This window comes from Podarcis raffonei, chromosome 11 (assembly GCF_027172205.1).
Source record: "Podarcis raffonei isolate rPodRaf1 chromosome 11, rPodRaf1.pri, whole genome shotgun sequence".
NCBI lineage: Eukaryota > Metazoa > Chordata > Lepidosauria > Squamata > Lacertidae > Podarcis > Podarcis raffonei.
In genome coordinates, this window is record NC_070612.1 from 44,257,602 (window position 1) to 44,271,722 (window position 14,121).

Sequence of the window (14,121 nt, forward strand, 5' to 3'; positions counted from 1 at the left end):
GGCCAGACTCATTTTCCATCAAGTGATGAAGTGGGACCAGCTGGCATTTTGCCCAAAATACATCAGAATCACTCTTTGAAACCCAAAGGGGTGGCTTAATGGTCAAAACCTGGGATTGAAACTACCAGACTTTCTGGAGCCATAGGTCTCCCTGAGATGACAGCTCATCTTTTTAAAAACAGTGCAGATATGTTATCATGTAATATTCTACCCAGGAATCTTTGGGGGATTGTACTTTTAGGGCCAGAATTGTTCTGCTATCATTACGATCCAAGTACCACAGTGCCTTAGGAGTATGTTACAGGGGCCTATTATATCATGTTCAAGTTACATAAGAGGGCCAATTAAGTCAAGAGATCCCTCCAGCTGTTTATTGCCCATATTTGTTTCCCTCTGTAAACTCTGGGTTATTTTAAAATAATGCTGAATAAAATGCAGGTACCACTCTTTTCTGTACTCACACATGCACAACGTCCCTTAAATGTGTGCAGACCCAGGAAGGGGCCATAGTGGTGCAAACACAGAAACAGTATTCTGCACCTGAAATAAGAAACTAGGAAGGCATCCGTTGATAGATGGGCAGTTAGAAAAACTGCAGGGGAGGAATGAAATAACACTGAAGCAAGCCTGTTCAACATGCAATTATTGAGTATGTTTTCATAATTCAACAGTTTTCAAAAGACATCTGATGAATGTTTAATCTGATGAATGCCTAGGACCCTTGTAACCATGGGACCGCCTCTCCTGGTATGTCCCACGGAGGACCTTACGGTCTTCAAACAAAAACATCTTGGAGGTCCCAGGCCACAGAGAGGTTAGGCTGGCCTCAACCAGAGCCAGGGCTTTTTCGGCTGTGGCTCCAATCTGGTGGAACGCTCTGTCACAAGAGACTAGGGCCCTGCGGGACTTGACATCTTTCCGCAGGGCCTGCAAGACAGAGCTGTTCCGCCAGGCCTTTGGCCAAGGCACAGTTTGACCCCCTCCTTTGGCAATCCTCACAGAACTCTAGCCCAATGGTTGCCATCAATCTGATTTGAACTGATTTTATAATGAACTGATTTCATAATGTTGTATCATTTTACTGTTGTTAGCTGCTCTGAGCCCGGCTTTGGCTGGGGAGGGCGGGATATAAATAATTTATTTTTATTTTTTTAATTATTATTATTAATGATGAAGATGAACAATAGCTGTAGGGATAAAGGCTTCTGAAATTGAATAGTGCCCTCTTGAAATAACCATGCTGTAAGATCTGGACTCCCTCCATGCATACTGAAGGTGCAAATAGGTGAATAAACCATATTTCTTAAAGCTATGGCAGACCCTGCCGTGTCTCAATTCTCCAAAGGAACACAGATCCTAGGAACCTTCTTTTCTCTTGCAGAGAGTAAGGGGGGCACCCAACTTTTATAACAACCACCACCTATGTGTTGTACCCAGTGCTTTTTTCGGGGGGGGGGGACGACGACACACACAGGGCTACACATACCCTAAACATTTTGTGAATCTACGTTTGGCCACATTGAGGGGCAGTATTTCAATATGAGTAGGAAAATGAGAGCACCCCTGGACATATTTTTAATATATAAAAGCACTTGTTGTAGCTACTGAGAAGTTCCATTAGAAAAACAATTGTACCAAAAGGAATTATTGTGAAAATAAGAAATATTTCAAGGGGGGCGGCCGCCACATTTTGTCCCCGCTCAGGGCACCCTGTCTCCCAAATCCGCCCCTGCTGGGTATTATTATTCCTGAGCAGTGACCCATTGGCGTAAAGTGATCTGGCATATGCGAGCTAAGGACTGCGCCGCCTGGCGGACAGAGAGGAGACGCCCCGCTTTGCATCTCCGACGCTAAACCTCAGTCCTGTGGGTTGAAGTCGAAAGGCGGAGCTAGCTCGGGGCAGCCTGAGCCGGGATTGGCTCTCGGCTTTAGCTGCCTGGCTATTGGCTGGGCGGGGACAGTATGATCGTCAGCGACCAAGATGGCGGCGCCCACTGTTATTCCGGACACCGTCAGGTAGGCTCTGCTCTGCCGCCTCCTCCCTTGTGGGTCTGCCAAAGGCGCTGCCAACCCCTTTTCTCCCTTTAAATATGGCACGGGCAGGCGGGGGGTGGCGGCTTGGAACGGTTTCCAATGCCAAGGCTTAAAGTAGTAAAAACAAAGTGGTGTCTGGGCATGTGCAGGTTTCTTTCCCCGCACCAGCGTTACCTACCTAGTGTGGGACTGAGGCTGGGTCTCCGCAGCTGCAGGCTTGCCGGTATTCCTGTGTCTGAACAGTTCCGTGGCAACCGGGGTTGCTGTTGTGCACACGGTTATTGGGGAGCAAACTCCTCTGGACTCAGCGGGTCTTGGTTTCCGAGACGTGCATCAGATTGTGCTGCAAAGAAAACCTATTGCTGATTCCCCCCTCTTAGCATAGAAGTGCAGTGGTAGGAAAAGCAGCAGCAGCAGCATTTGCTGTTGAGTAGCCTGTGATGTGTGTAGAGCAACGAACCAAAGAAAAAAGCAATAGCAGTAATGAGCTCAGCGACACGCACTTTTAGGCAGGGCGGAGGATGGTATGCTGGTTGAGAAGCAGGAACTAGACAGCCCAAAACCAGATGTAAAATTCTGCTTGGGTATAACCCCCTCCAAGTCCTTTGTTCACAGTTCCAGCATTTTTAATTTCTAGCTTCCCAGAAGCTGAAATGCTACGCTCAAGCATAGAATAAAGTGGTAATTCCGTCTTCTTTTTTCTATAATTTTTATTAAATTTTCTGTTTTACATTTTAGAATATTCATTTAAACAACCTTAAAATATCAGTGGCTTCCTTTCTTCTCTTTCCATGGTTCATTTTGCATAACATAAATCTCTACATACTTTGTATAAACTAAGCCATTCAATATTCCATTATTACATCCACCAAAACTTATTTACACTGTTAAATTTATCTTATTTCTGCCCACCTTTTCAAATGTAGACAATCCCCCCCCATATTCAATAAACATTTTAAATAAAGTGGTAATTCCTGATCAGGAGACTATTTTATTTTCTTCAGCGACTGCGTCTCTGGTGGGAGGTTTTCCCACAACACCTGTGTGTTCAGGAACTTTGTCTGGAAAAGTAGCCAGTCCTTTTCATTGTTGTTTAAACCTCTTCCTGGCATCAGAAAAGAGCAGAGAAAAACTTATTGTCCCCACCAAGTCCCTTGTCTTTAACTGATTCTTGCCATCCTCTCTTCTCCTTTTCTAGTGTTCGAAAGGCTGTGTCCCTCATCAATGCTATAGACACGGGAAAGTTCTCTCGGTTGCTTTCCCGCATCCTTCAGAAGCTGCACCTAAAGGTTTGTATACACAGAGAGAAAATGACTGCACAATGCACAGTGAAATCTCTTAAGCTGGTAGTATCCATGGGCTACAATTGAGTATAGATTCCAGAAAAGTACAATACAATTGCTTGTCCAAGTGTCTCTGCCAATGGCAGCTTTCCTCTGAGAGCGCTGTAAGGGCAATATTTTCTGCTGGGAGGAACACCTGGGAGAAAAACCATTCGGTAGATGTTTCACAGGTTTTTTAGCTTTGCGGGCACACTGATGGGGTTAAAAAATGCTGCTGTGCTCTGCTGTGCTCTCCTTCAGGCAATTTTATTTTGTGAACCACCCTGAGACATGCAGGTATAGGGTAGTATATAAATTTAATTATTACTACTACTACCACCACCACCACTAATAATTATTATTCCACTCTCATGGGAAATGGCTGAAAGCTAGTTCAATGACAGCCAAAGGATGAGGCTGGAAGAGATGGGAGAGGGAACTATATAAGGGATGGCGACTCCTATTTGAAGCTCTGGAGCGATTTTGCCTTATACTGAAAGCTAGGTGAACCAGTGGGCTGACTCAGTGTAAAGCAGCTTTTGCCAATATAATTGACATTTATGCTGTTTGTGAAAAGGCATGAGACCAATCAATCTAGTGAATAAAATAGTATCTTAATTTTTGGTAAATGGATTTTTTTTTAATTTCAGGCTGAGAGTACTTTCACAGAAGAGGAGGAAGAAAAGCTTCAAGCTGCTTTTTCAGTGGAGAAGCAAGATCTCCATCTTGTCCTTGAAACCATTGCATTCATTTTGGAACAGGTATCTTCTATTATAGTTCTATACTTTCAGTAAATTGATGCAAAGTATAAGGGATAATCCTCCTCCTTTAAGGTACTGCATCATTAAAAACTCTTGGGATTGCTTCTTTGTGCTTTAAGATTCCTGTACCTGCATGCTTATTAGTGAGTAAGCTGCATTAATCAGAATAGAACCTACCTTCCAAGAAAACATGCATAGGATTGTGATCTAAATTGGGATTATCTGGGGTTGTAATTCAGAATCCTGTGTGTGTGTGTGTGTGTGTGTGTGCGCGCACACACATGTCACACATGTAGTCTTCCCTGGTTCTTGCAGTGGTATATATAATGGTGTGCTGTAGCGCATGGAACTGAAGAACATATACCCATATGTTAACTGGGATGGGTGCATAGGAAGAAATAATAGAGATGCAATTTCTTCCTTTTAGGCAGGCTTCCCCAACCTCGGCCCTCCAGATGTTTTGAGACTACAATTCCCAGCATCCCTGACCTGCTAGCTAGGGATCATGGGAGCTGAAGGCCAAAAACATCTGGAGGGCTGAGGTTGAGGAAGCCTGCTATTAGGCATTTAAATAGGTTTACAAATAATGCAACATCCTGATCCTAAACATTGACTTAAGTAGGATTTTATCGTGGTACTGTATATCATGTGTCAATTGTACAAGGCCTTTCCAGACAGTCGGTTTGCCCTGCAACAAATGTGCAGCTAATCCTTTCAATGGTTCCTGCAACTTTAAAGTATCCTTTCTGTTGCAGAAATATTTTGTTGTTAGAAACATTCTGTTCTTCCTTCAGCCAGTGCCCTCATTGCTGTTGTAAATTTTGTGCTAACTTTTTTTGTGTATTTTGGACATACCCACCGTGACTTAAATAATGAACCACGAGTGTCAAATATTTACCATCACTTGAGTTGTTTAGCATGTTGTCTAGCATATCAGCTAGGGAAGTGTGTGTATTGCATTATTTTTCTTTCTTTTTTTGCAGGCTGTGTATCACAACTTGAAGCCAACTGTTCTGCAACAGCAGTTGGAGCATTCCAAAGTGGATCATGACAAAGCGGAAGTGTTTGCCACCACATGGGCTGCTGCAGGTCCAGAGACAGTGGAAAAGTTCAGACAGAGGACTTTGTCACCTCAGAAGGTAACAGTTACAGAAACATATAGAAAATACTTTTTCATTGGGACAGAAGGTACACAGTAAATGGTGAATGTGATGCATATGAGCTAAGAACTGGGTGTGTGCCAAAATTGAAAGAAATATTTTAATAGCGAAAACCTAGATTTTATTGCTAGCCAAGCAATGTAAACATTCTAGTGTGTGTACATACATATGCATGAGTCATCTTTGAGAGTTTGACACATTACGTTCAAAAAACAGCAACAAACCTTGCTTTGAACCCATTAATTCCTTGTAGAGAATCCATTAGTTTACGTGACTGGCTTGTCGGTTGAATAAGATACTTGGCTGGTGTAAGAGAGTACAGCGTTAAATCATTCAAATAAGGCAATGAAACCATTTATTTAAGAATAACCTATTGCATAGTATTATCGGTAGATGTGGTTACTGGTTGAATTGTGAAATGTACTTGGGCAGTGTGCCCAAGTTTCCTTAAGGTAACACGTACATGTAGCAAGATCAGAGCATTTATTTATTTATTTATGTCGCAATACATTAATAAATAATACATTCAGAGCATTCGTTTCTGTTGTATCACCACGAATCTTATTCTCTGCTGTGCCTCATCTTATTTTAATTGGTTGTCACTGTACTGATTGTTTACAGTTTTCATTCATGTACAATTAAAAAAACATACATATGAGATGGATGCATAAGGGAAATGGGAGGAAATTAGAATGTCCTGAGTATTAAAACCTGGGACTATTAAAAAAATAACCACCTCTGTTACTGTTAAGAGCATAATTAAGGTGACAAATGAGTTTGGAAAGGTTTAAGCAAAAACTACTCTAATGGTGCTCTATCAAGAGAGTTGTGTTTACTTCTGTGCCTCATGTGGGATAGATTGCTTCTTTAAATGCTCTTACATACCCCATTAGGTAAGAAGGCAGGAAGGGGAACATTGTATTATGAACTTTTATTATTGATCCCATGGAGAATCTGCCTGAGCCCAGTAGATGGTTGAAAAGCTACACGCTTTTAGAGAGGCAGAAGGTCAGAGCCAGATGAAAAGGTGGAAGGATGTTAGCTCGTCCTTCGCTCTGACACGTTAGTTTTTTGGGATTTTTTTAGTATTGGGTGCTATTTTAACAAGAGCTACCCTCATATTAAAGGAACGCGGGTGGCGCTGTTGGTTAAACCACAGAGCCCAGGACTTGCTGATCAGAAGGTTGGCGGTTCGAATCCCCGCGATGGGGAGAGCTCCCATTGCTCAGTCCCTGCTCCTGCCAACCTAGCAGTTCGAAAGCATGTCAAAGTGCAAGTAGATAAATAGGTACCGCTCCAGCAGGAAGGTACAGTGGTGCCTCGCAAGACGAAATTAATTCGTTCCGCAAGTTTTTTCTTCTTGCGAGTTTTTCGTCTTGCGAATCACGGTTTCCCATAGGAATGCATTGAAAATCAATCAATGCGTTCCTATGGAAACCGCCTTCAGACCAGGTCCGGGACAGTCTGTCCCCCGACCTCTTCTGAAGGCTGGGGGGGACGGACAAGGGCTTTTCTTCCCACCGCCAGCCTTCAGAAGGCTGTTCTGAAGGCTGGCGGTGGGAAGAAAAGCCCTTCTCCCCACCTCCCATCCCGCAAGCTCCGGGGACAGGAGGGCTTTCCTCCCGACTGCCAGCATTTTAAAAGCCCCCGGGACAGCGGAGACTTCTCCGCTGTCCTGGGCGATCTTAAAATGCTGGCGGGCGGCAGCGAAGGCTTCAGGAAGTCTCCACTGTCCCGGCGGCTTTTAAAATGCTGGGGGTCGGCAGCGAAAGCTTCGCTGCCGCCCGCCAGCATTTTAAGATCGCCCCGGGACAGTGGAGAAGTCTCCGCTGTCCCGGGAAGGCAGGCGGGGGGGGGGAGCAAAGACTTTTGCCCCCCGCCGGCCTTCAGAAGAGGTCCAGGACTTTTGCCCCCCGCCTGCCTTCAAAAGCCGTCGGGATAGCGGAGAAACGCGCTGCGCTTCTCCGCTATCCCGGGAAGGCAGGCGGGGGGGGGGAGCAAAGACTTTTGCCCCCCGCCGGCCTTCAGAAGAGGTCCAGGACCTCTTCTGAAGGCCGGCGGTGGGCGAAAGTCTTTGCTCTCGATGGCCAGCATTTTAAAAGCGGTCCGGGATAGCGGGAAAGCACAGCGCGCTTCCCTGCTATCCCGGACTGCTTTTAAAATGCTGGCGGTGGGGAGCAAAGCCTTTCAGCCCCCGCCGGCCTTCCTGGACCTCTTCTGAAGGCCGGAGGGGGGGCGAAAGGCTTTGCTCCCCACCGCCAGCATTTAAAAGAGGTCCCCGGAGATTTCCCTATGGGCTTTCTTCTTGCGAAGCAAGCCCATAGGGAAATTTGTCTTGCAGAACGACTCAAAAACGGAAAACTCGTCTTGCGAGTTTTTCGTTTTGCGAGGCGTTCGTCTTGCGAGGCACCACTGTAAACAGCGTTTCCGTGTGCTGCGCTGGCTCGCCAGATGCAGCTTGTCACGCTGGCCACATGACCTGGAAGTGTCTTTGGACAGCGCTGGCCCCCGGCCTCTTAAGCGAGATGGGCGCGCAACCCCAGAGTCGGACACGACTGGCCCGTACGGGCAGGGGTACCTTTACCTTTACCCTCATATTGCCTGGGAGAAGTACCAGTCTGCAGCAGGCTCCATCAGCTGTTTCTGCTCTTAGGACTCATGTCAGCTGTTCTTGCATGGAAATGCCATATGTGTGAACCGGGTTGAATCGGTGTGATAGACATACACATACACTAACATGATTTGTGACAACTTGAAAGGAAGGGCTCAGATTATAGTAGAGTCGTTAATGAAATCCACAAGCCAAATCTTGATCCCTGTGCCACTACTGTGCTCGCTTCCCCGCTGCCACCAACCCGTTACTCTCGGGTAAAACACTGAGTCCAGACAGTTGTTAAAAGTGAACCAAATAAACAAGTTTATTTTATAAACATTAACAAGTTTATGGTTTCTCAGATAATATTCCTGTCAGTTTCTTAACTTTAGTTTCTTTACCGCTTATACCTTCCTAATACCTTCTGACTGATTATATCAGCTATTTGACTGACTCCTCTTAACAAATTCTCTCACTCTCTCACACCAGACTAGCCCAACCCACAGACTTATCCTCTTTGTCTCTTCTAACTCCAGACTGTCTTCTCAGCCACCCTAACTCTAACTTCCTTCTCCTCTAAAAACCTCTGTGCTTAAACCTTATACACAATTAACTCTGCCCCATTGGTTAGTCATTTTACAATTAGTGAACCTTTTCCTTAGGAACCCAGTATGATGTCACACACCTAGGAGGGCAAACGCCACACCATGCCTCTGCTTTTTGATTTGTATTTCCAAGATTGGTACAGTCCCTCAATAACTTAAATCGGGTCGGCAAAGTTTTTGTGGCTTGGTCCGGGTCACGGTCCCGCAGATGCAGCGGTGGGCCGGAGTGCACGGCAGGAAGTTCCTGCAGCCAATGGGAAGCTGGCCAGCATTGCGGAAGGGGGTCCCCGCTCTGCTCCGCGCCAGTTTAGCACAGTTAGCACAGTTTAGCACAGGAGCTGACTGAGTGGGCGGCAGGGGTCCATGGGCCGGTTAAACGAATTAAATGAACATGAACCTTTTGATCATTTGTATGGATAGAACACAGGACGATATTCATTCTCACTGCCTTCATTTTGTGTTCCGTGGGTGGGTGGGTGGAGGTGGAAGCAGTTATTGGCTTCAAATGGCTTCTTGTTCAGGTATTTAACATAGATTAAAATCTCTGTCTGCCTGTAGCTGTTTGGAAGCAATGTGTTAGAAGCTGCCTTGAAATTAACTGGAATAAATTCAAAGCATGAGTGTTCACATTAACAGCTTGGTTAGGGGTCCTGCTAATGCCAGAAGGAGCAGAACTATTAGAAGTAGATCCAGATACATGGCTAGATCTAATATAAAAATAAATGTTTAGTTTTATTTTTCTTTTGTGCTCAAGGGATGACATAATGAGGGACTGGTGTGGTCTGACTGATAGTTGATTATAACAGAGATCAATACGAGATTTATTACTGTGCCAGAACTTTGTGGTTGCTCTTTTTCATTGTGCTTATACTATTGCTGTGTTAGCAATCTTTTCTTAAAAAAAAAAAAAAAAGGAGAAGAAAAATTCATCAAAAGATGATTCTACGGCATTAACTTTTATATATATATTTTTTATGCTGGCAAGATTCTACTGCTAACCTGCTGAAGGTTGACACACAAAACAAAAATCCACAAAAGTTAAGTGAATGAAACCAGCCCATATTATGTTTTATAGCCATGGTTCCCAGTTAGCTAAGTATTGCGGACCTCTGCTTTTGCCCCCAAGCCATGGACCCCCTACTTTTGAAAATGTTGATCTCTCTATGGTAGTTTTTGTTAGGTGATTGGAACCACAGACCCCCTGGGTGGCTTACATGAACCTTCTGGGGTTCAAGGACCACCAGTTGGGAAGCACTGCTTTATAGGCTCAGATTTGCTCACAGTTATTTTCTTGACATGATGATGTGTTGGATCCCAATGCTGCAGTCCTCTCCCCTTCTCCATGCCCATCATTGCAAGTAGCCAGGCACTAAGAAACCTTATACATTCCTAGGACTGGGGTACTGTGTGGCTCATTGGCTGCACCATAGCCACCAAATGTGATGTGATTGGTTTAAACAGCTGCAACAGTTTGAGTCTGAGCTCCATGTCCGGAAGAGGCTTGCTACTGCTCAGATGAGATGCTTCAAGATTGGTGTTTAATGCATATGTAGCCACTGGCTCTAGTGGTATCCCAGTTCCCAGAGATGCTTTTGACACAGAGAATGCCAGTCCATTCCTAGAGGAAGGACAAAAATTCATTGCTGAGTTTCATTTAAATCTGGGCTAGTAGTTTTAATGAGTGTTTGAAAAATAGGACATACAAAAAAGAATGGGAAAAATTAATAATCTCCCCAAGAGAACACTGTAAGCGAATCAAAACGTTAGCTGGACTTTAAGAACCACTTGTAAAGTAACGGGTGTTATGTACAACTTACACTTATGAGAAGTATGGAGAAGATATTGATATGTAGATTGGTAAAAAATTGTTATTAGGACCCATGTAAGGGATTGGGGCAGGTCACGAGATTCAGAGAATCTCATGGCTTGATTATATAAAGAATTTTTGTTACCACTTTGTAATTATAAAAACTAATAAAAAATATTTCAAAAACAAAGAAAAGAAAAATAGGACATAGAGTAGTGAAAAAGGTCCAGTAGAAGACTCTCTTTTGGAAGAATCCCTTTTTGCTGAAAATGAGAAACATTTGCTGAAGAGCAGGTGATTTGTAGCTTCCCATATTTTTTCTGGCAATGTCCTCTTTTCAGGAGCTTAGAGCCACTGTCTGTTTAAAGATCCTCCTGCGCTAATGTTTAACGATGCTTATCGTCCTCTTTTTAGCTTGATTCCTAAAACGATGTTGGGCTTTGTCACCTTTGTCATTACTACAGAGGCTGTTTTAACACTGTTATAAATCACATTAAGTTCATTTTTAAATGCATCATCTAACCTGTCTGCAGTCTCTTTCTCACTCCCCAGTCTCTTCACCTGTTCCCGCCTCTCGGGAGCAGGAATCCTTCACGCGCAGGTTCCTTAGCTTAAAATTGGAGCACAAATAAGAAATTTATGCAAGTGTGACTTTTCGGTGCTGGAAACAAGCGTTGCTGGCAATAGCAGCTTCCATCCAAGGTCAAATAGCACCTAGAGGAAGGGATTCTCATCAGGATCCTGAGGGAGGAATTAACCCTAACCCCCCTCCACTATGCCTGCTATTTAAGAAGAAACAAAAGCAGGTTTTTCTAGTTTGAGCCACTGCTGTACTCTGTCAGGTTTGGGGGGGATGGGATTGGGAGGAATATGTAAACTGAATTGAAATTTATGTATCAAAAAGAGGACTGTGTAGGCCAAGAATGTGACTATAAAGTGTGTTTGTGTAGGGTAAAAAGGTAAAGGGACCCCTGACCATTAGGTCCAGTCGTGGCCGACTCTGGGGTTGCGGCGCTTATCTTGCTTTCCTGGCCGAGGGAGCCGGCATTTGTCCACAGACAGCTTCCGGGTCATGTGGCCAGCATGACAAAGCCGCTTCTGGTGAACCAGAGCAGCACACGGAAACACCGTTTACCTTCCCGCCGGAGCGGTACCTATTTATCTACTTGCACTTTGACGTATCTATTTATCTACTTGCACTTTGACGTGCTTTCGAACTGCTAGGTTGGCAGGAGCAGGGACCGAGCAACGGGAGCTCACCCCGTCGTGGGGATTTGAACCGCCGACCTTCTGATTGGCAAGTCCTAGGCTCTGTGGTTTAACCCACAGCCCCACCAGCGTCCCTTTTGTTTGTGTAGGGTACCCCCATGCAAAACATAGGTGCCCATAATTAGTATTTAGGGATCCCAGTTCACAAAAAATGCTTGCTGAACTGGAAGTAGCTTTCAAGTGTTCAGGGAAAGCTCTAACAGTTGTATTCTTTACGGCAACCCTGTAAAATAGGTTGATATTACTATCCCTCATAGCGTAGTTGGGGAAATGAAGGCAGAGCGAAATGGGGTGGCCTAAGGCAGAGATAAGATTCAAAGCAGAGACTGATTCGTAGTTCATTCTTTTAGCTGCTGCGCTGCACTGTTGGTTGAGGTTATCTGCGGTGGGCCGTTGTTCCTAAATAAAACAAAATATTGTGCAAACTGCAGCAATGAAAATGGTTCATGGCACAGGGTGTTGGAGGAAGGAAAGTGTGTGTGTGTGTGTGTGTGTGTGTGTGTGTGTGTGTATTCTCACCTTTCTACTCAATTGTTTTTATGACTTTGTACAAGTTTGCTTAAAACTGTTTTGTCATCCGTTATATATGTTAGTAGGGTCTCAGATTTTTCAAGCACCTTTAATTTAGATACTGTGAGGTTATGCAGTGCCCTCATTAAAGAGTGCCGTTGCTTAATGAAGGGTTACTCACTGCATATGGATATAGTTTTATTTCTATCAATGTTTAATTGCTTTTTAATTATTGTTTTTGTTTTGAGCAGTTCTTGATTTTATCTGTAAGCAGTCTTGAGTCCTGGCAGGGAAGAAGGCAGGGTATAAATATAAAAATGATGATGATGATGATGATGGTACTTGCAGAAAGCAGCCTGCTGGCCAGTTTCTAGTGAGCTGCATAGTCTCTGTTGGTGTTGGGATTCCTCCAAAGAGAACTATGTAGAATTTGGTCTGATCTTGCAAATACCTTGTTCTTAAGAGTGTATGGTTGGAATACATTGGCTGTTAAAGAGATTGTGTATGTGTGTGTGCATTGGTTTTTTGTTGTGTAAATTCGAAACACATTGGTGGACCATGGGGAGTCTTTAAAGCGGGGAGGGACATAGACCACTCAAGAATGAAGTCAGCGCTTTCCCATTCTAATATAATACTGAAGGTTATCCACTGTCTGATAAGTTATTGCTTCTGGGAAATGATTTTGAACTGTGTAATTCTACATATTAGGTGTGATAATTTTGCACGCACACATTCAAAAAACAAAACCCCAGCCTTAAAACTTGTGTTTGGTAAGAGACCTGCTGTAAGTAACAATATATTGTTGTATAACGTTTTTTCAAAAGCAAATCTCTGTAAAATAATTTTGCTTACTTGGAGGGTTCCTTAATTCTCAGCATGTGTTAAGTAACCCACTTCTCTATGCCTATATGCCTTGTCCCATTTTATTGCGATCATATATCATGTACTCTTAGCAGTCAGAATTGGATGGACTCTATTATATTCAATCTTCCTTTCAATAAAATAAATAGGTAAGCCATTCTGAAGCCCCAGGCAGCATATGGTACATTAATCAAAGATTTTGAAAGCATAGCTGTACTTCTAGAAATGTGGGGTGAAAACTCCACTTGAATTGCACTGGAAAATCAGACTATCCAATCTATGAAAAGGTTACTTGTGTTTTCCTTTGCTTGCTAACTCTGTTAATCTGCAGTGTAATTTGTGATATTTTTTAAAGTGTGCATTAAATCTGAATATATATTTTTTCTAATAGTTTTCAATGCCATTGTGGTAAAATAACCATACGTCAAAGAAAGTGTAGTTGTGAGGAAAACCTGTGCTCCATGCACAGCAATGCTCGCATGGTGTACAGTGGTACCTCAGGTTAAGTACTTAATTTGTTCTGGAGGTCCGTTCTTAACCTGAAGCACCACTTTAGCTAATGGGGCCTCCTGCTGCTGCCACGCCGCCGGAGCACAATTTCTGTTCTCATCCTGAAGCAAAGTTCTTAACCCGAGGTACTATTTCTGGGTTAGCGGAGTCTGTAACATGAAGCGTATGTAACCTGAAGCGTATTACCATGAAGCGTATGTAACCCGAGGTACCACTGTATTGACACAACATCACATTTCATGAGTTGGGGATGGTAGAAAAGGGAGCCAGCATGATGCAGTCGAAGAGCTTCTGAAATGGCTGATAAACGTGTGGAATTGTTTATGCCACAAAAGGAATCGTTGTTATTTGTATTTATGAATTTCTCTTCCACCAAGGGACCTTGGGGTGATTCACAGCAAAATATTCATAAAACAACAACTCTTTAAACCTGCTCAAACCACAGAGTCAGTAAGTGAATAAAAAACCTTGGCTATAGATGTGGTTTGTTTGGAGCAAAACAAACCATGGTCTCTGGGTTGGACATAATGTTAACTCAGGGATCATGGCTTGTTTCTTCTGTGAGCAAAGCGGCCAATATTTGTGCATTCATTAGAAACTTTCATTATGGTTTACAATGACATGTGAGCAAGATATCTTTGTGGCTTGTGTGTCAGAAATGAAACATGTTTTGAGATCACTAAAACCAG

The 14,121-nt window shown here is 43.6% G+C and overlaps 1 protein-coding gene across 6 annotated transcripts in view; it reads left to right on the forward strand.

Annotated features, from left to right (window-relative positions):
- Nucleotides 1–1,913: 1,913 nt before the first annotated feature.
- The window catches only part of COMMD10 (COMM domain containing 10), a 57,641-nt gene continuing 45,433 nt past the window's right edge, over nt 1,914–14,121 (forward strand). For 5 of the 6 annotated variants that reach the window (XM_053407748.1, XM_053407750.1, XM_053407753.1 and 2 more), the window contains exons 1-4: nt 1,915–2,016; nt 3,233–3,323; nt 4,007–4,117; nt 5,101–5,256. In XM_053407748.1, coding sequence (XP_053263723.1) covers nt 1,982–2,016; nt 3,233–3,323; nt 4,007–4,117; nt 5,101–5,256 — 393 coding nt within the window. In that variant the 5' untranslated portion in view covers nt 1,915–1,981. Of the gene's footprint in view, nt 2,017–3,232; nt 3,324–4,006; nt 4,118–5,100; nt 5,257–14,121 lie in introns of all 6 variants that reach the window. The other variant, XM_053407749.1, reaches the window with a different exon arrangement.